Below are 21,047 nucleotides of genomic sequence, written 5' to 3'. Positions count from 1 at the left end.
AAATAGAATCCCGGCCTACAGATACATTGAAAACAGACGATGTCATTAAATCCTAGCAAAACACTGCTACCTGCAGAAGGTAGCCCTATTTGTGTATCTTATAAAAAGGGTATTTGTGGGGTCAGCGGGGGGACCTGACCCTCTAACACCAAGCGGAGACTTTCCTCTTGTCAGAATTTAAAGGATTGAGAGCAGTTTGAAAAGGGAGTAACTTTCTCACCCTGTGTTTTGATGCCACTCACTGCAGCACCAGGGCCACCTAAAGTCCCCTGAGACGCCACCAGTGGGTGCCCTTCCGCTTCTCTGGGAAGGTCTGGTCAGTGTCTATGCTGCAGAGAATGGAGCGTTCAGACCAGAGATGGAGGGAGGACCCGGTGGGCAGAACTCAGGCCTCTTAGCCGAGTCTTTGGAGACAGACGGCCACATGCCCGAGGCCGGGGCAGGGACCTGGCGGCCAGGGGTCCAGAGGGGTGGCCAAGGCGAGCAGCCATGTGGTGGGGGCACGGCTGTGCTCAGCGTGAGCCGCCCACCTCTCCAGAGAGGCTCTCCTGGCTCCGATGGCTATTTTCCTGGCTGACATAAGGCGCCCTGGTGAGCAGGGTCCCCGAAGGCCAGGAGGTGCTGAGGGGTCAGAGGACATTGGACAGCTCTTCCATGGGCTCCTGAGCTCAGAGATCATCTGTCTCTTGCTCATCAGAACTTGAGAGCCCAAGAAAGGGCTCTAAATGGTCCTAAATGTTTCTCCTCTCTTCCCCCTCCTCATTCATCAATAATGGAGCTCACTTTAGCCAGCCTGCACCAAGCTCTCAGCTGAGAAGAGCCGGCATGTACTGAGTGCCCCCACCCAACAACCTGGGGGACCAGACACCATGACCAACCTCCATCCCCCGACACCCCAGGGCCAGAGGGCAGAGCCACCAAGATGCAACCTGGGGTCCACTCTGACCCCCAGCCCTTACGTCCGTGCTACCCTGGTAGCAATCCCACTCTGGCAATCGAGTTCAGTCTCACAGGAGATACAAGATACAGAGCAGGGAGACGGATATTATACCCAGTCTACCATAACTCCGAGGGAGCCAGTTCCTCTCCACACAGAGGTGAGGCCCACCCGGGCAAAAGCAGACCACCACTGAAGACTGCCCTCAATATCTTGGGCCGAAAAGGATTTCAGGATCCTATACAAATGTTTGAGATCAACTCCTTTAAAAAAAAAAAAATTCTGTTGGCTCCAAAGTATGACCCCCACAAAACTTCAAATGTTGAATAAAATTATCTGCAAAGTGTAACATGATTGCAACCAATTGCAAATCAACTCTTCTGAGGCTGTGGACAAATTTTATTGACAAGGCAATGCAAGCTTATTTGACTAGAACAGCTCGGATGTTAAGATGGTCTGAAAGGAAAAGTCCCCAGGACCTACAGGAGTGTTTTAATGGCCCTGCCACAGACCAAGCAAAATGTCATCACAGTTTGGAACTTGCTCAGCTCCTGGCCAAGGGTTCAGCTGAACTGGGGGTGATGAAGACAGAGGGCTTCCCTCCAAAGTTTTGGGGAGAAGTGTCAGGCAGGTGACTCTCCTAACAATAAAGACAGGAGAGCAGAACTCCCGGAAAACCCATGACTGTGAGTCACACCCCTTGTTAAGTTAAAAGGGTGCCCAGGTCCCCCTGCCAACACACCTCATTAGCTAAATGAACTGACCCCACTGGGTGAGGCTATTTAATATCTGCCTATTGACTTTGGGGAACATCTGCCAAAAACAAGATCTCTGTTTTGACATAGTTGATGCCAAGCTGTATTTTCTTTTTCCCCGACTATTATTTGCCAAACAGATTGCTGAGCTGGGTCCAGTCACGTCCACCAAGCGTAAAGCCACATCATCAACACGGATCTTCCTTGCAAAGACAGCAGGAAATGCGGCCCATTGATGTAAAAGCTGAATCCAGTTCCAGTTCTTGGGATGTAAGTTGGAGAGAAGGGCGGCTGGGATGCAGTGCCATTTTCCAGCTCTTTAAAAATCAGAACTTCAGAATCAGGGTTCCTTAGAAAACGAGTAAGTTCAGGTCTGAAACCAAAAAAAAAAAGAAAAAAAAAAATCTGCAAAAGCACATAACATAACTACAACAGTAGAGGGACTGCTGCCACACAGACTGGCCCCGGAAGCTGTGTCGGGATTCAGGGCTTCAGAGAAACACACGTGGCTGTGGGTGCGAGGGTGGACAGCACCGCCCAGGAACAGCCGCGGCCATTCCCACCCTGAGGTGTCGGAGCCAGAGAACAGTCCGAGGAGTCCTAGCCTGTGTCCACCCATCTCCCACGTGAAACAAGTTAGTTTGATGACGCTTGGCAGGCCCATCCACGGCCTCGAATCTTCTCCTTTTGTACCATATGCTGCTCTTAAAATAATTCAAAAGAAAAGAAAGTGAAAGTCGCTCAGTCGTGTCCGACTCCTTGCAACCCCATGGATTATACAGTCCATGGAATTCTCTAGGCCAGGATACTGGAGTGGGTAGCCTTTCCTTTCTCCAGGGGATAATTCAAGCCAACACTTGAAAATCAGGATTTAGATTAAAAAGCCGGGTTCCTGGCTCTGGAAAGCTCTAGCTGCCTTTGGCTCACTTACTGCTGGAGCTGAGTGGCAGCATCTTCTTCAGGCAAGGTTTGGGGGGGGAGGGTTGGTACACGTCAGTCTGCTCCAGTCCTCACCCCTCCGTCTGGTCTCCCACACCCAGCTCATCACTCACATGGCAGCTTTCGTGGGCTGTCAAGCCTAGAGCCCAGCATAAACGCTGCCCCCTAGTAAGGATGCTGGAGCTCCCCCAGTTCTAGAAGGACAGGAGAAAGCTAGTGTAGGGGAGGAGAGTGCTTGGACTTTTGGGGATGGGACAAGAGGACAAAAAGAAGCTGCCAGTTCAAACTCTCTCCTTTACGAGCTGTTGTCATCTTTTGCACTGGTCTCCTTTAAATCCAATGTCAACTCACCCCCTTTCACCAAGAGTAACCATATGCCCTTTGTGGGCAACCAAGCTCGGATGTCTTCTGGCCAGCCTAGCTTCCCACCCCAACCCTACCTCTGACTCAGACAGCAGACCCCTCCAGGAAGGCTCAGGAAAACTTCTGGAACATTGCGAGCTCAGGGAGCATTTTGTTCCATGAATTGAACAAGCTGGAATTCACAGGTGACACTGCCCACCACCCGGCGACAACTGCCCGCCCTGGTTTTGTACCATAACAACAAGAACTACTCTCATTGTGTCCATTACCCCGTTAGGCAGATGCATTAGATGGTGTCCGGACGGGAGAGGAGGTAATTGGTCCCCATCGCCCCAAGCAGCGTTCCTGGGTATAATGAACAAATAGCTCGAAATTAAAGGCTGGCGTGGGAGTCTGTTAGGTCCATAATGGGTTAGGAAATGAACACAAAGTCACCCACTTCTATCAATATTCTCCCCACGTCATTTGCAAACAGGACAGATCATTTCGTGCCTGATTCAGATTAATTGCCATGTTTCCCTGAATTTCTGCTCACCACGGCCACTGTTCACCGTGGACCTGAACTCAGGAAAGTTACCTCGAGTCAGTGTCAACATGCAAACGTTCCTACACTTTGCTCTCCTTCTTGGTACCGAACCCGGACTTGACTCTCTGAAAAGCCTTGTTCACCACAGGGTCCAGTGGGTCCTTAGTCCCCATCTTCACCAGCCAGTAGAAGAGGAACATCCGTCGCTCGCTCTGGGTACGGTTCAGGCGGCGGGCGACAGACATGGGCGTCTCCCCCTTGGCATCCTTGTCGTTGATGGAGGCCCCATAGTTGAGCAGGAGGCTGATACAGTCCAGCCGGCTCATGGCTGCAGCCACATGCAGGGGCGTCCTGCCCATGGGGGATCTTCCCTGACAGTTGGCACCTGGGAAATAAAAGAGTGGGCTCAGGGAGGGCCACCCTGCTGGCCAGAGCCAACCTTCAGAAACCTGTTCAAGAAGAGACTCACAGGGAGGGGCCGAGGTTTGGAAAGGAATAGTTGGGAGAATGAATAACTGCTCCCCACCCTGGTACCCAGTGCCATGAAGGGGTCACTCCTGTATCCCCCCCTACCCAGCATCCAGCCCTGCTTCACCCTCAGGCTCCTCTTGTCGCAGACAAAGACCTTTCTACAATCCTCCCTCAAATCCTTGGGGCGATGTTCTGGGTCTCCACTGCTCTGTCCTACCCACCTCGCCTTATCACTCCAGTAATACCCACCCCACCCCCCACTCAGCAATCTTCCTCCCCCACCACTCCATGCTTCCCTTACACCAGCCTTCTAGCTTTATCCTTTCAACACACCTACTCCCTTATCTTGCCTCAGGGTCTTTGCACATGCTGTTTTCTTTGCTGAAAACACTCTCATACTTTTCTCTCCCCCCTTGGGGTAACTCTATGTTTCTTGAGGTTTCATTCACTTCCTCAGGAAAACGCTCCTTAGTCCTCCTCCCCCAGAACCCCCCTGTGCACAGTTTAGTCATATCTGACTCTTTGTGACGCCGCAGACTGCACCCCGCCAGGCTCCACTGTCCCTGGGATTCTGCAGGCAAGAATGCTGGAGTGGGTTGCCATGCCCTCCTCCAGGGGACCTTCCCACCCCAACAACTGAACCCACATCTCTTGCATCTACCTATGTAGGACGGTTCTTTACCCCTGAGCCGCCTGGGGAGCCCCTGCATTTCGTTCAGTAGATCTTCTGCGTCTCCAGAACATTCCGCGCACGACTGACCATGGAATTAATTATTTGTAATAATTTGCTGACTTCCCTTCATAAACTCCACATGGGCAGAACACACGCTTGTTTTGATCATTGCTGTTTTCATCCCCGGCACGTAGCCTGGGCGATGCCTGGAGAAGACGGGCGCCTGGAAGATGTCAGAGGCTGAGCAGCCTGACTCACGGACAGACTTCACTTGGCTTGAATCCCTCACTGCCTCCCACAGATGGGTGGGCTAATGACAGGTGTCCAATATAGACTTGTTGAATTGAATCAAATTCTGGGTAACAAATACCATTGACAGAGAGGACAAGGCAATTCAATTACACGCAGCTGACATTTCGGTAGCCAGTTTTTATGAGCTATGACTGGTCAGTGAGGTAAAGTTTTAAATGGGTTCTCACAACACCCTGCCTTGGCCCCGGCACCTCTTTACAGCTACTGTCTGCAAAGGACAGAAAACTTTGCCAAGCCGGCTGTAATTTTTTAACTGGTGCTTTCAAATACATCACAGTTCCATCAGAGTCAAAATGACTTTTTATGAGCTTAAAGGACTGCTGGGCCGTGAAAAGCCCATATTTCATCCTACAACAGGAGAAGTGCAGAAAGAGGGGAGGACCGTCACAAAAACCCCTACCCATCACAGACACACGGCCTGTCATCCTGCCCAAGCACTGGAGATGTTTTCCCAGGTTGGTTGGTGAAAGTGGGAGAATAGCACAGAGAGCCTGGGATCAAGGCCAAAGGCTGGGAAGAGGGGATCCAATCTGGAGCCAAGCTGATGTGGGAGATCCTCAGATGAAGCCCCCTCCTGAGCCCCAAGTAGTGTGTGCATGCTCAGTCATGTCTGACTCCGTGCAACCCCAAGGATTATAATCCACCAGGCTCCTCTTCCCTGGGAGTCTCCAGACAAGAATACTGGAGTGGGTTGTCATTCCCTTCTCCAGGGGATCTTCCAGACCCAGGGATCAAACAGGCACCTCCTGCATTGGCAGGCAGGTTCTTTTATCACTGAACCACCTGGGAAACCAGTGATCAAATACTATGTGCTTTTTCTGGAGGAAGCTGGCGGTCTGGGATGTCTGACATGGTTTCCTCATGTTTTTGAATGGTCTGCACCTCAATCCCAGGCCTCTTTTCCCCAAAACACTCTACATCCAGGAAAGATAAAATGTACTCCCAAAGAACTCCCCAGGCAAAGCCCTTTAATTGGGAGACAAGCCAGGCTAAGGCTTCTGTGTCTGTGGACAGAGAGTAATTGCTCTTTGGTGGAGGAGAGATGAAAACTAGGGTGTGGGGCAAATAATTCAAAGGCTTGGAGAAAGGAGACTGGCCAGCTTGCCAGCCACCAAGGGAGGGATGTCAGCATGGGGCTAGACTCCTTGGGCAGAAAAGGGACCCGAGGTGGGGAGGAAATAACAGGATGGGTTGGGAATATCCCCAGCGGGATCTGGTTGGACACTATGAACCAGGAAGCCCTGTGACTTGGTGTCCTGAAAAATTCTGACTTCCTGAGCCCTGGCTGAGAGAGACAATATAGCCTCTCTTGGCCTCAGTTAGCATGTCCTCAGCCCCCTCAGACAGTGACCGGGTGGCCCAATGGGGACCTTAATTGGTGGTTGACAAACTTAGGTCCAGGAAACCACTACTGAGCGAACAAGGAGGACAAGCCACTGTGTCCCCCTTGCCTGCAAAAGACCCCTACTCTTCAACATAATCAGTGGACATGAAGAAGAAGCTGATCCGCTCAGTCATGTCTGATTCTTTGCGACCCCATAGACTGTTGCCTACCAGGCTCCTCCGTCCATGGGATTTTCCAGGCAAGAATACTGGAGTGGATTGCCATTTCCTTCTCCAGGGGATCTTCCCAACTCAAGGATTGAACCCAGGTCTCCTGCATTGCAGACAGACGCTTTACCGTCTGAGGCACCAGGAAAGCCCCTCAATGGACATGAGTTTGAGTTGACTCTGGGAGATGGTGAAGGACAGGGAAGCCTGGCATACTGCAGTCCATGAGGTTGCAAAGAGTCAGACATGACTTACTGACGGAACACCAGCCATGTGAACACACCCAGCCGCTATGAGATTTACCATGTTCTAGAAGGTACTGCACAGCCTCCGAGTGACCCCTGTGTGAGGCAACATACAAGGCCACGAATGCTCTCTGGGAAATCCACTTCTTCCACTGCCTGTCGTCAAAACGCCCCGAATTTGCAGTTCGGTAGAAAATGTCTTCAGCAACACCGAGGCAAGCCAGCTGGATGAGACACACAGTTACATGCGTGAGTCTCAGTGACTTCAGGAACACAGAGGCACCTGGCTGGTGGGTCCCGGGACACCCTGATGGGGAAGTCAGCTCAGATGCCACATGCAGGAGGTGGATGGGACAGGCCGGGTTGGGGGGGTTGGCAGCAGCCCCTAGGGGAGGGAGAAGCTGGAAACCAGCCAGGGGTATCTCTCTCTGCACGTCCAGGAAACACAAATTTACCACCAGACAGGCTTGGGAGGCAGGAAATTCTTCCTGTCCATGTTTTGAAGAGAGAAAAATAGCTTTTCTGGGTGTCCAGAGGAAGGGGGCTGCAGCCCTGAAGGAAGACCCCCGCCAACACCGAACACTCCCTCCCCCAAGGGAGCACGCACTCCTAGGGAGAGCTGATGAACCCTGGCCTTCCGGGCTATTCTTAGGCCCATTGTCTCCGGTGAAGTTTGGGACTCTGAGCTCTGCTCTCAGGTGAATAACAGCCCTGGGACATAATCTTCTCAGGGAGAATTGAAGTTCTGAACCTCGGAGGAAGGCTACGGCTCCAACAGAGAGGAACCCAGTCCCTGGTGCAGGGTAGTGATGACAGTCTGGCCCAAGACAAGTTGGGGGGGACTCACCCCACATTCCGAACAAGAGTCAGAGAACCCAGAATGGACACAGCCCAAGAGGAATCCAGGGAAGGCAGAGGAGGGGGAGAAAGGCAGAGAAGGAACTAGAGAGTTAAGGCCCTCGCTCCAGGGCAGCAGGGTTGCTGGGTCGGCCCTGACTTCCTAGAACCACCGCCGCTCCCCAGAACCCCATCCCAACCACCCCCTCATCCGCATCCCGGCCAGAAGTAAACTCTCCTCCAAAGTTCCTCGCTTCTCATCCGAATTTATTTTCCACAAAGAACGTGCACTCACCCCCTGTGTCTGAGCGATTCACCTTCACTGTTGGGTAGACATTTCCTCCTCCTGTCTCACTCCCACCCCCGCCTGCCCCCCGCCCCATACCAGAGCCCTGCTCAAGGCCTGGCCAAGGGTTAGGGCTTCTGTGTTTCCAAGCCTCTCCCTGTCAGGTGGGGGCAGACCCTCGGGACTTATTTTATTTTTGCAGCGATGAACGCTCTGAACCACACAGTTCCAATTTATCTGGCATCCTCCGCTGTTAAATTAGGTTTTCAACTTTACCAAATAAACTTGTGGTGCTAGTGGTAAGGAATTCGCTTGCAATGCAGGAGACCCAGGTTCGATCCCTGGGTCGGGAAGCTCCCCTGGAGAAAAGAGTGGCAACCCACTCCAGTACCCTTGCCTGGAGAATCCCATGGACAGAGGAGCCGGGTGGGCTACAGTCCATGGGGTGGCAAAGAGCTGGACACGACTGAAGAGACTTAGAAGGCATGCAGATATACACGTGAATAGGGAAAGGGCGGCCCTGGCTCCTTTCGGGGTAGAGTGACTGGGTTACAGATCACAAGTCCGTGGACAGGGAGAAACCGCAAAGGCAAACGGCAAATGGAAACACATGATTTGATCATGATGACAAGCCGTTGTTATTCTCTCTACTCTGCAACTTTCAATAAATATTCACAGTAAAGAACAAGCAACTTCCCCCTACACACACACACACACAATCTACAGTTGCTTCATGAAGTATAATATCCATTTAAAGAAGCATGAAAACACCTTACTGGAATCCCCTTCCACAGCCGCCAAAACCAGTTCCGTCCATCCATCATAGTGCCAGATACATAATGAAATAATTCCACCAGGAATAACGTCGTGGAACTTCAGCGTAGCATCATCCATCAAAATTCCTATGGGGAATAATTTTTATCTTTAAAAAGAAAAATCAGGCATTAAAGATAAATTGTGACACTGGTTTAGTTAAGAGATTATCTTATTTGTGATATTTGGGTATCACAAAAATACTTTGAGACACTTGAGCACTAGTCTCATTTGATAAAACCACGTATATCTGTTTGTGGTAGCTGATAGTTTTTAGAAAATTAATTTGGCTTAACTCAAAGAGAAGCCAAACCTTCCCCCACCAAAAAAAAAGTAATAAATCATAAAATTCTGTAATTATAACTTGCGTGTGTGCAAGCCAAGTCGCTTCAGTAATGTCCGACTTTTTGCCACCCTACGGACTGTAGCCTGCCAGGCTCCTCTGTTCATGGGATTCTCCAGGCAAGAATGCTGGAGCGGATTGCCATGCCCTTCTGCAAGGAGATCTTCCCAACCCAGGGATCAAACCACACCTCTTACGTCTCTTGCATGGACGGGCAGGTTCTTTACCACTGGCGCCACCTGGGAAGCCCAATTATAACTTGACCCATCACACAAAAATACATGCAGTGAACAAAAGTCATTTCAGGAGGCCAACTCTAAGTAGAACTACTTGAAGTAACTCTACATTACAGACAGGTAATACAAGTGGTTATACAAGTTATATACCTTTAAACTAAAATACTAATTCTGGTTAATCTTGTCATCAGTTAGCTTAAAGAGGTAATAATGAGAAACAATTCTTGGATATTTCAAATTATAGCCTATGGCAGCATTTCTCAACCTCTGCACTCGTGACCCTTGGGGCCGAATGACTATCTGCTGTGTGGTCTTCCTGGACATTGCAGGGTCTTTACAGCATTCCTGGCCTCTACCCCCAAGGTGGCAGCAGCCCGCTCAGCTAGGTGTGACCACTGAAATGTCTCTAGACATTGCCAGATGGCTTCCAGGGGGACAAAATTGCCCCAGTGGAGACCCTATGGTAATATGAGCATCTCCATGTCAACCCCCACCATAATTTGGACTTGGTGTGGAAGAATATCCTGTCTATGTGCCATCACCCAAAACTGTCCCTTACTCATACTCTTGGGGGAAGATGGTCAGAATTAGTAGAAAAGGACTGTAGAACATTTTAAGAAAATGAAGTTGATTTCAGTTTACCTTTGGAAATACACACACACATCTTCTTACCTGGCCACCTGTAATCTAGCTGAAGGATTAATCTGCTTTTTCCAATAAGCAGACCTAAGAATGGAATGTCTCAACTCTGCCCAGGGTGGATTATCATTATTCCGAGTAGAATTTGTGAGCATTTTTGGTTTCATGATTGAGTGATTACTAAGTGCCAGTACTCAGCACCCACATTCTTTAATCGTCACGACAAGCCAGGTTTGGCTGGTCCATTTGCTGCAAAAGCAGATGGAGGCTCACATGGCCAGTGAACACCAACACCAGGACTCCAACCAGCCCTGCCTCTCCTTGATGCCCTGTGCCACTCACTCTAGACTTTGTTGGCACCCTTTGGTTCCCAGCAACTCCAGTTGGTGGATGGAAACATGGAATAGCGATTAGCAAATCTGTTAATTAGGGTCTTATTTGTGGTTCTCACACTGAGGATAATCAGTAATTAGTTTAAGTAAGACAACTCGACGACTTCCTAAGAACTTTGAAAAAACTGGAGCAAGGCTGTGTTTCTCCGAGAAAGACAAGAGCACAATTCACACCAGCTAAACAGCTCTTAGAGAAAATCAGAGCACATTCTCCTTTTACAGGCAGGCAGCAACTGCCTTCGGCTTAAACAAATACTAATTATCACCACCTAAATAAATTATTAGAGTTGACAACAGACATGGGAAGGCGACCCGCCTCCAGGAGAACGCTTCACCCCCTTTTAGAGTTAAGTCTTTCAAGGTTTTCACAAACATTATCTCATTTGATCCTCCCTGGCAACCTTTGAGGTGGGTAAAGAGGCATCAGACTGATTATTTATTGGCAGAAGCCCAAATTTCTTCCATCATCGTGGTATACCTTCTCTCTTTCTTGTTTGCCATCAACAGTAGGGACGGCAACCACAAGAGAGGTCAAGCTTCTAACAGTTGCTAAGTGCTTGCTGACTAACAGGATTGTGACATCAGTGTTAAGCCACTTCGTCTCTTTCTTTCCCTCTTAGCTTTCTTGAATGTATCGCTCGGCATAGCTCATGGGTGAAAATAAATTAACAAGAGGGGTGTCAGACATCTGCAGTTCAGGACACATAATTCTTGAACTACTTGCTTTGGAACTCTAAGTACTTCCATAGCTCACTTCACTTTTAACACATTAAATCCAGGTACATTTCTTTCCATATAAAATCTTGAAAAGGCTCTTAAACGTCTTCCAAATACTGCTCTAGCAAAGCAAATACATCATGAAAAATGCTTAACCAATTTCCAAGAGGGCAAAGGAAAGGACTTTGGTCTTCAGTATGCATTCTGAGTTTCTGGAGTCGTTTTTGCCTAAAGGAGGAAATGGCACTGAGGATTCCAGAGCTAATGGGGCTGTGGTTTGCAAATCAGGAAACTGAGCCCCAGAAGGGCAATGTCTGGGAGCTGGGAGCTCAGGGAGACAGGCTGCTTCAAGTCTTCATCTCTATTGCTTCACAGCCCCTGCAGTATAACTGCAGTCTCTCTGCGCCACCGGCTGTTTACTTTCTCTGTGCAGCAGCCCAGAGAGTTATTTTCTACCTTTGTTTTCTTGTTTTTGCATTGATTTCAAGCAGGTGGGGAGATGGTGGAGGCTGGGGGGCTTTGATCCTGCTCTAATATTCTAAATATCATAGGGATGGGATGGGGACAACCAGACTCACGGGCTGAGGGAAGGAGACCCTAGGGGAGAGGATATGCTCTGGGCGCTCGCTCTCCACTGGACGTCTCCCATGTGGGGTTTATCTGGACAGGGGACCTTGGAGTCCTGAGTCAGTCACAGTGAGCTTTGGGTGCTGGGTTCTGATTCTGGTTGGGCTAGCTTTGAGCTCCTGACATGGACAAGCAGGCAGCTTGAGATTTAAAGTCCTGATGTGGACTGGGTCAGTGCCAGTATTTGGGCTTCAAATGTGGACAGGGTTTGAGATTTGGGGTTCTGATGGAGGCAAGGTTTGCGCTCTGCCTGGGGGTCCTGGTGTGGGAAGGATCTGTTCTGGGATGTAGAGTCCTTCTGTGGGAAGGATTTGTTTTGGCATTTGGGGGTCCTGGAGAGCATAGGGATGAGGAATCGGACAGGTCTGCCCTGGGACTCAGGTGTCTCAGTGGCGACAGGTTCTGCTATGAGATTCGGAGTCCTAATATAGGCAGGGTTTGGTCTTGAACTTGGGGTTTAAATGTGACTGAGGCTGATGTGGGATTTGGGTTTCAAATACAAGCAGAGTTTGCTTTGAGTCTGGGGGGTCCTCATGTAGGCAAGGCTTGTTTTGAGCTTTGGCTTCCTTACACACATATGGCTGGCTTAAACCTCTGAGTGCAAACGTGATTTCCATGGAGGTTTGGGGTTCAGATATGGGTACACTGGACTTGAGTTTTGGGGTCCTATTGTGGGCGGAATCTGTCTCATGCCTTGAAGCTCTTCTGAAGACTCTTGGCCTGGGCTTCTGGTGTGGTCACAGTGAGCTGTCAGATGTGGGCAGAGTTCATTTTGGGGTCTGACATCCTTATGTAGACAGAGATGGCTGATGGGGTGGGGTTCAGATGCGTGATTGGTTAGGCGGAGATGAGGGACTCAGAATTGAGCCCATCTGCTCTGGGATTCAGGTTTCTGTTGTGAGCAGGGGGTCACTTGGGGATTGTATTTGAGGTTCAAACATGAGTATGGTTTGTGGAGAGATGTGGGTTCTGAGGCTCACAGCATTTGTTTAAGGCTCTAGTGTCCTGAAGTCTACATGGTTGCTGGAGGATTCAGGGTTCTCACGGTCACTTGGTTAGTCTGGGGATTAGGGGGTTCAGTCTTGGGCAGATTGGTTCTTGGCTTGAGGGCCCTGAAGTGAGCAGGGCTTGTTCCAAGCTCTAGTGTCCGTGTGTGGACACTTTGCCAAAGAATCCAGGGTTCTGAAGTGGTCACGGTAACCCTGGAGATTTGGGGCAAGTTTTGGGCAGGCTTGTTCTAGGCTTGGGGTCCTTGCATGGATACAACTGGATGGCGGATTGGGGGTCCTGGCGTCCCACAGCGTAGCACAGACACTAGAGGTTCGCCTCCATTTGGGGGTCTGACATAAGCAGGTTTGTGGGGTCTGCTGAGGACAAACGTTTCAGGCTTGAGGTCTTGTGTGGCACTGCTGGCTTTGGGACTTGGGTCCCTGATGAAGAGAGACATGGCCGTCTGAGGGTCTGGGTGTCTGAGGGTCCTAGGAGGGCGGGCAGTGTCTGCTTTGGGATTGGGGGCTCTGACCTGGACCGGGCTGTCTCAGGTTGGCAGGATGGACTAGACAGCTGGCTTTGAGACTGGAGGATTTGCTACCGACCAGGGTCTTGCTGTGGGCAGGGTGTGCCTGGAGATCTGAGGTCTACCATGAACCTGACTTTTCTGGAATTGGGAAGTCCCTAGGTGGCCAGGATTGGCTTTTCCACCTGGAGTTTCATGGTGTGGGGTTTGTTTTGACCCATCTGGGGGTCCTTGTCTGGGTGGGCTTCCCTTGCCCCATTGTAGGTTCAGAGGGGACTTGGCAGCTGGGGTGGAGAGGAGTACACTTGGCCAGGAAAGGGGTCGGGCAGGGGCCACCTTGGTCCAGGTACTGCAGCCGCTGCAGGTTGAAGGGAATGCCGGCTGTTAGATCCAGCTCCTCTTTGAGCTCCCGCACCGTCATGTTGCTGCGGCAGTTTGTCACTCGGAACATCTCCCCGGAATCTTCCAGCAGCACTCGCATGGCGAAGACATCCGGGACCACGTCAGTCGCCTGGTTCACGGCCTGCGGGTCCCCGACGTGGTTCCGGCCGCGGGTGCGGGCCGGGAGCTGTGGGGAGTGGGGCCGCGGGCCGACCGAGTCCGCCCCCGGCGTGGGCGGCCAGGCCGCAGCGGGGTCAGGGTGAATGGTGCCTCCCCCCGGCGGTGTCGCTGCCTCCGCCGCCCCCCTCCTCATGGCCCGCCGCCCGGCCCCAGCCGCTTGGGCCCGTCTAGAGCGCGTCGTCCCAGCTCCACGAAGTGGCCGCGCGTCACTGGCGCCCCCACCCCTCCCCCGACAGGTGACCCCACCTCCCCGCGGTGGGCCGATGGGCTGCGGTTAACCAAAGCGGGCTTCACCCGGACCTGGTGCAGCTTCTTGAATAAGGGGAGTGGGCACGGGCACTTCTAAAACAGTGGGGAGATATACTGAGATCAATACAGAGGCATCGCCACGAGGCGTGCCCCCCCCGCACCACACCCCCAGCTCCCCTTCCCAGCTGAACGTCAGGTCCTTTAAGCGGGAAAACTGTGGCCTCTTCTCGTCTGCTTAAAATACACTCATTGCACAATTCGGGGCCAACTACCTGTAGGAATTATGCCTGAATAACGCTCTAAATCATCTCTGCGTGCATCGTCTATGGAGAGTTGTAAAGTGCAGTCTTTAGTCATGCTTTAAAATCGCATTTCGAGCATGAATGAAAAAGGCAACATTGCAGAAATATGACTCCTTTCAAGCAGATCTGGACCCAACCTGACAGTGAGGGGTGGGGAGAAATAAAAGATACTCGGCTACCCTGGAAGTGGGAGATGGACCTTCCCCAAAATTTGCAAATCTGCACTGAAATCCATCAGTGCTGAAAACGCTCTGGGATTCTTGGAGTGAGAAAGTGCCAAAGAAAACATATGAGAAGACAGTGAAGGACACGTCCACTTAGGGACGGTGTGAGACAGTTCTGTTGCTGAGATGCTTTTCAAAGCAGCCCTGTTGGTGAGAAACCAGCTTGTGCTTTTCCGTTATACTGCCAGAGGAGGCTGAGTGCCAGTCAGATCACAGACACTCAACGCTGCATTTATGAACTAACATGTAAAGACCTAAACTGTTGAGAAACCTACAGGAGAGAACAGCAAGGGAAACATGAACAATCTTAGAAAAAAATCTCAGTTGTTACAAAAGAAGAATAAAATGTGAGCTTTAAACATACTTTTTGCAGAGAAGTGACAGTCATTAAAAAAAAGAAATCTTTTCACTGGAAAGGCATTCATATAAAACTATAGAAAATTTTAACACTTATAAACTGAAAATTTAAAGGTTAGGTTATTCACCAAAGAGTCTTGACCAGTCTCTACCAGCATAGATGATTCAGTAGGCAAATCCTACCCATCACAACACAAACTGTATTTCTTTTCTTTAATGGAAAGTGAAGCTCTGCACAGAATACAAGATTCCAGCTGAATAATTCTACATCGCTGCTGGATCAGCAGATTTCAACAACACGACAATCTCAATTTCTAAGCAATAAAAAAATTAAAATTTGCTTGTTACCGAAGCAAAACAATAGCTCCATATTTACTCTAAGCAAGCACTGAATACAAGATAATTTTTTTTTCTCTTAATATGTAGTCGCCAATGTATTACGTCACTCTTTCCTGAAGCTGCCAAAATGCTATCTCCTCGGTTATCAATACAATTTGAAATTCTCATACATGTGCCTTTTTTTCTTTGGCATGGTATGGATTCCTTCCTTACTTTTTAGAGTCAGCCCAGTGGAATTTGGGGGAAGGGAAAGTATCCTGTATACCAGGAAACTCAATATTAGCTCGAGAAATTTTATTTAATAAAAAAGAAAAGAAAGATAAGAAAAAAATCCCAGGGAAGAATGGAAATAACTCATGTGCCCTTTGCAGCCCGCTCTTGGACCCCAAACAGGCTGCTCCTTCCTCCCCTCCTGTTGGCCTTTGAGAAGATAAAAATAGAAAAAAGAAAACATCAGCATACATGCATGCAAAATACAATCAGATGTTTCTAGAACCTTGAGTTATTAATTAATCAAAAACCTTCTAAATTCTAGAGCATCTTTCTCTTGGTCTAGACTTTAAAAGCACAAACTCTTAAGTCCTATGTACTCAGATTTGAAGTGTATCATAACTTAAGTCCCTACATCACTGGTGTTTGTGGCCAACTATATAGATTGATCAGAACTGTGCTTTCCTATTTTTAAGATTCTAAAGCATCAGATATAAAGTTCAAATCCATGTATCTCAGTGATCAACTTCCCTCCCATCTCTTATACAAATGATAATATAGCCATATAAGAATGAAAATCTTTCTGCTTTATGTCTCTATCAAAGGCCAATATATCTCTTTATGGAAAAGGTTCCTGCAAGAAGGGGAGGCGTGAGTGCCTGAGAAAAAGGTCAGAGTACAATTTATAACAAAAGTACAATATTAGAAAGAGTGCTATAAATCATGCTTTAGTAGATTTCTTTAACTATCACATCTTTCACAAGTAAAAAAAATGGGGCTATATTTGCAGCAACTCCAAGTAGAACATAAATTTAAATGATGTATTTGTTCTATTCACTGATAGGAGACTAATCTTACATTAATATATTTTCTTCCCGTCAAGAGTTATTTACATATGCACAATATTTCAGTTAAAAATAAAATATAAAACCATAAACTATATTTTATGGGAAAGCATGACGGAAGCCAAATACGCAAATCTATTGAAGACGTAAAAGCTTCTAGTAAAGTACTTTATTTTTGGAGAGGGGGTAACTGGGGGTCAAATAATATCGTCAGTAATAGACAAAACAAACTGCTACCAGACAGTCTGATGTCACGGAGGCTCCCACACTCAGGGAGCCACCTGGTTCTACAACCTTTGCACAGACTTCCTGATCTGGCATGTAGGGGCACAGAAGCACAGTGCCTGCTAGTGCCTGTCCCAGGAGCAGTCCCTGTGACCGCAGATGGGAAAGGGGTCCCTGGAGGACACAATACCAAAGTCTCAGAAACTTTTCCTCCCCAGGCAGGTATGACACCGTCAGCTCCCCTTCAAGTTACGTAAGCAGCACATGCCAAGCTCGAAGTAACCGGCTTGCAGTGATCACAGATGGGTTAGTTCTGTTCTTGCAGCATGCCGAGGTCTGTAACATTCCCCCGCTTTGGTTCTAGGGCAGCGAAAAAGGTAAGATCGTGGTTCTGGTCTGACTGCAAAGCCAGGACAGTCTCTTCAACAACTCCAAGATGAGGGTTATCGGCATTTCTAAAATATGCTAAAGAGAAAAGACACGAAACTGAATCACAGGTGCCATGAACTGTGTTCTAAAACATACGCTGGTTTAGGCTGGGTTTTTTCTTTTTTAAAACCACCTCTCAGGACAATAAACCATGTTTCATAAAGTCCTTTAAAGTGATAAAACTCCTTTAATGAAAGAGTATCTCCTACCTTGTAAACACAAACTTTTTAGAATAGGTAGGTGTATTTCTAAAACTATGACTAAAAATCTTTTAATATTATCTTATCTTCCCTCCAATACAAAAGAATCGGCAACTCAGAACACAGGACGTGGGGGGCAGGTTGCTGGCAAGCTAGGGTAGAGGATGGGAGAGAAGAGGCAAGATGGGTATATGCAGGGCAGGATTTAAGACGTTTGCCTGTACCCCTGGTGTAGAATTGAACTATCTTATGTTAGGCCCTGTTCAGGCTTAAAATAATTGACTAGGTTGGGATATAAACTATTTCTGACTGATGACAAAATTAATACCATTAAAACCCAATCATAGTTAATGCTTAAATTGACTTCCTTTCATAATCTCTATGTCAGAGCTTAAAACTCATAAAAGTTTCTCTCATTTCCAGAAGACTACGTAATGTTTTGTATTTTAGCATATGTTTATTAAATATAAAATAGCTATCGAATTTTACTAGCCATTTTATAAGTAACATTTTATGCATAAAGTAGGGCTTCCCTGATGGCTCAGCAGGTTAAGAATCTGCCTGCAACGCAGGAGACACAGAAAGTTTGGGTTTGACCCCTGGGTCAGGAAGATTTCCTGGAGTGGGAAACACCCACCCACTCTAGCATTCTCACCTGGCGAGCCCCATGGACGGAGGAACCTGGCAGGCTACAGTCCATGGGGTTGCAGAGAGTGGGATATGACACATAATGTATCAATTTGTATAATGAATCTGAAGGATGCCATGTCACACCATTCGCCACAGTTCCTGAAAGAGGAAAAGTAGCTGCTGTCTGATGAAACTTAAAATCTGTAAGCTCAGAAAACTGGCCCCAGTACCCTTTTCCAATAGTATCTGCCTCAAAGCTTTGGCAAGCAAAACCCTCACGTGTGGCACAGGATCTGATATGAGGCTTAAACGGCTGGGCAGTATGTGTTTGACAGACTGGTCCATGGGGATACACTCCTTGCTCACTACTGCCTCTGATGAAAAGAAAGTCACAGCCAAAAAGTGGACATTTTTCAGTAGGGATCAGCACAGTTTTTCTAAAAACATACACTTCTGTGATTCCAAAGAAGTAATTTCAGGATCTTTTGGTCTGAGAAGTATGTGTGTGAATTTTAAAATCTCAACTGTTGAATTTGGTTAGAAACACAGTTACCACTTTATAATTCATTGCCAAGCACTGGGGTCCAAGCGCCATAACATCTGGTGGAGAAGGCAAAGGCTTTGGAGTCAGATGGGTCCGGGTTCAGAACAAACCCAATCTGATCACTTACTGGCTTCGTGGGCATGAGTAAGTGGTTTTACCTTTCTGGGCCTCAGTTTCCTCATCTGTACAATGGAGCAGCAATGGGAATGCAGACATCCTTGTGGAGTCTAGCATGGCACCAAAGCAAGGGTAAGCAACCTTCACGCCTGGCACTTGCCAGGCCTCAGGCTCTGAGGACAGGGGCCACGCCTGTCACATGACAGTCAAACCCCAGACCCCAATAAAGCGCCCGGCCATCTGTGCATAGGTAAGAAATGCAGCTTCTGTGATAACCACCAGCGTTCACCGCTGCTCTGCTTACAAAGAGTCTCACGTGTATGCTCCCAACTCATTCTCACAGCCAGTGGTGGAAATTAGAGCGAGCCTAGTTTTACAGGTGAGTCCATTGTGACAGTGACACCCAAAGGTTCCTGATCCATAGGCATGAGCGAGGTGGGGATTCTAAACCAGAAAAATGGGTTCTAAATCCTGAAGTTCCTCCCCCTACAGGGGAGCAATAGCAGCTGACATCTACAAGTGCCTTCCAGGTGCCTGGCACTGTGCCAGGTAACGTGGGCGCATCTGCTCATCGAAGCCTCAGGACCATGCCGGAAGGCAGGCCCCTGCCACCGGAGCCCCATCTCACAGAAGGCAGAGAGGCAGCGCAGACGCAGAGAGGGGGCTTTGCCCAAGACCACTCGGCAGGGAGACAGGAGACTCGGACTTCAGACTAACCGGTTTTGACTCCAAAGGTGACCCCGCTAACCTGCAGGTTATGCTCTTTCCCCACCTTTAAATGATAATCCACATGACCCTTGGGAGGTTCTCTTGGCTGAGTCCCCTGTCCTTCTGATTGTGTTACTATAGGGTTTTCTAAATCTTTAATGAAAGCACACACAAGAAAACTGATTTTTCTTAGACAAAATTAGTTGCTCCCTTTTCCCTTGATTTCACTGTGGACTGTCTAAATCTCAGAAAAAAAGAATTTTAAGATAAAAGCGAATGTCTCTCATTTACCCTTTCTTCACAAAATAGGATTTTATCTTTTTATCTTATCTTCTTGATAAAAGTTTGCAGTGCCAGGCCTGTGGTTGGTGAATTTGGCACTAACTCTATCCCATGTTTGCCCTTCTACAAGTAAAAGGCCATGGTTCCCCTGTGATAACCCCTGTGGGCCTGTGGCAGCCCCTCATGAGTTCTTCAGTGGGGAAGGGGGGCTGGTTCCCAGAGACAGAAAGGGGGGTCTGGGGCCAGGGTCAGGTGGAAGCCAATCCCAGCTTTTACTACACTGTTGACAAAGCTGGGTGACAGGCACACGGAGTTCACTATGCTCCTCTCGCTCCCTCTGTGTACAGGATAAGTGCATGAGGAAAAGTTAAAACTGTTAAAATAGCACTTTAGCAGAAAACAAACAAACATACAAACAAACAAACAAAAAATCATGGTTTTATACTTCCTATGTGATCCTGAGCATGTTACTTAACCTTTCTGGGCTTCAATTCCTCCAACTAAAAACAAACTGGAGGTATATGGGCACACGGAGCTCCACACCTGGGGGACCCTCCTGTCAGCATCAGATGCGTTGGCATTAGACGTAGGATGAGAGGCCTGGCACACACAGGCGATCAAAAGTGGCAGCCATCGTCCCCAGCCAAACACAAATCACGCCCTCATTTCTAAGATGCCGTGTAGACAGGGTGGGCTTCCCACGTGGTGCAGTGGTAAAGAAGCTGCCTGCCAGCGCAGGAGATGCAAGAGATGAGGGTTCCATCCCTGGGTCAGAAATATCCTCTGGAGGAGGCAATGGGAACCCACTCCAGTATTCTTGCCTGGAGAATTCCATGGACAGAGGAGCCTGGTGGGCTACAGTCCACCGGGTCGCAAAGAATATGACATGACTGGGCAACAGTTAGAGAGGGTTCCCTGGGGACCTGAACTTCACCTTAAAGAGATGAAGCAGTCTCTGCCCTACTGCTCTGTTCCTCACTGCCCCTATCCCCCACTTTCCCAGGAAGTAAGACTGGGCATGACCGTAGCAGGGTCTGAGCCGAGACCCCACGCACTGGATAGCAGGTGCTGGGAGAGCAGGAGGTGTTTCCCACCCTGCTACGGCATCAGCACGCCTGGCACACAGCAGGTGCCCGGCTACTATCCACAGAGGACTGCACAGAATGGCTGGGGGACCCTGGGCAGGTTCTTTGCCTGACCAGGCTGTGATGTGAGGGGGCCTGGTTCCCTGACCCCCAAGCTGCTGGCTAGTCCTCCAGGGCTGGGATCCTTTGCCTGGTGCTGTGCGTTGACGTCACACAGGAAACGTATGCTCGTGCTGGATGCCCCCCTGGGGCCCCTGCTAACCTGACAAATGAAAGCAAATGCTTGCCTTCCGACCCACTTAGAACAGTGCCGGAACCGTAGGATGAGTTCATGATTAAGCTGAACCCCGGTGCACTTTCACTGTTTGAACAGAACTTCTGCAGAATTGCCACAACCTGTGAAAAATATTAGAAAAGCAAATTTAAAATGCTGCCATCTATTTGAATTATGAATACTACTCTACATGGAAACGAGACGTTTTTATGCACTCCACTTTTAAAATGAATTTATAAGCACGGGAGAAAGTAATTTTTGTCACAGTGATCATTAGAACACAGAGGA

At 48.7% G+C, this 21,047-nt stretch overlaps 1 protein-coding gene and 1 pseudogene across 1 annotated transcript; both read right to left on the bottom strand.

Moving 5' to 3' along the window:
- Positions 1 to 3,600: 3,600 nt before the first annotated feature.
- Positions 3,601 to 13,872, bottom strand: ANKRD60 (ankyrin repeat domain 60). Its single transcript, XM_052650440.1, has 4 exons — positions 13,515 to 13,872; positions 8,667 to 8,797; positions 6,831 to 6,996; positions 3,601 to 3,905 (listed from the first exon to the last, which is right to left on the bottom strand). The coding sequence occupies exons 1-4, from the start codon at positions 13,870 to 13,872 to the stop codon at positions 3,601 to 3,603; spliced, it is 960 nt and encodes a 319-aa protein (XP_052506400.1).
- A 2,925-nt stretch (positions 13,873 to 16,797) lies between these two features.
- Positions 16,798 to 21,047, bottom strand: part of LOC128058070 (serine/threonine-protein phosphatase 4 regulatory subunit 1-like) — a 64,677-nt pseudogene continuing 60,427 nt past the window's right edge.

Source organism: Budorcas taxicolor, chromosome 13, assembly GCF_023091745.1.
Source record: "Budorcas taxicolor isolate Tak-1 chromosome 13, Takin1.1, whole genome shotgun sequence".
NCBI classification, from domain to species: domain Eukaryota; kingdom Metazoa; phylum Chordata; class Mammalia; order Artiodactyla; family Bovidae; genus Budorcas; species Budorcas taxicolor.
This window is presented reverse-complemented; position numbering and strand designations above follow the sequence as displayed.

Excerpts from the sequence above, each read along its gene's own strand:
- ANKRD60 (XM_052650440.1), bottom strand. The coding sequence starts at position 13,872 with ATGAGGAGGGGGGCGGCGGAGGCAGCGACACCGCCGGGGGGAGGCACC. Across the intron at positions 8,798-13,514 it reads GCTGCAGTACCTGGACCAAG|GAATTTTGATGGATGATGCT; the intron begins GTGGCCCCTGCC and ends TATTCCCCATAG. Across the intron at positions 6,997-8,666 it reads TGGAAGGGGATTCCAGTAAG|CTGGCTTGCCTCGGTGTTGC; the intron begins GTGTTTTCATGC and ends TGTCTCATCCAG.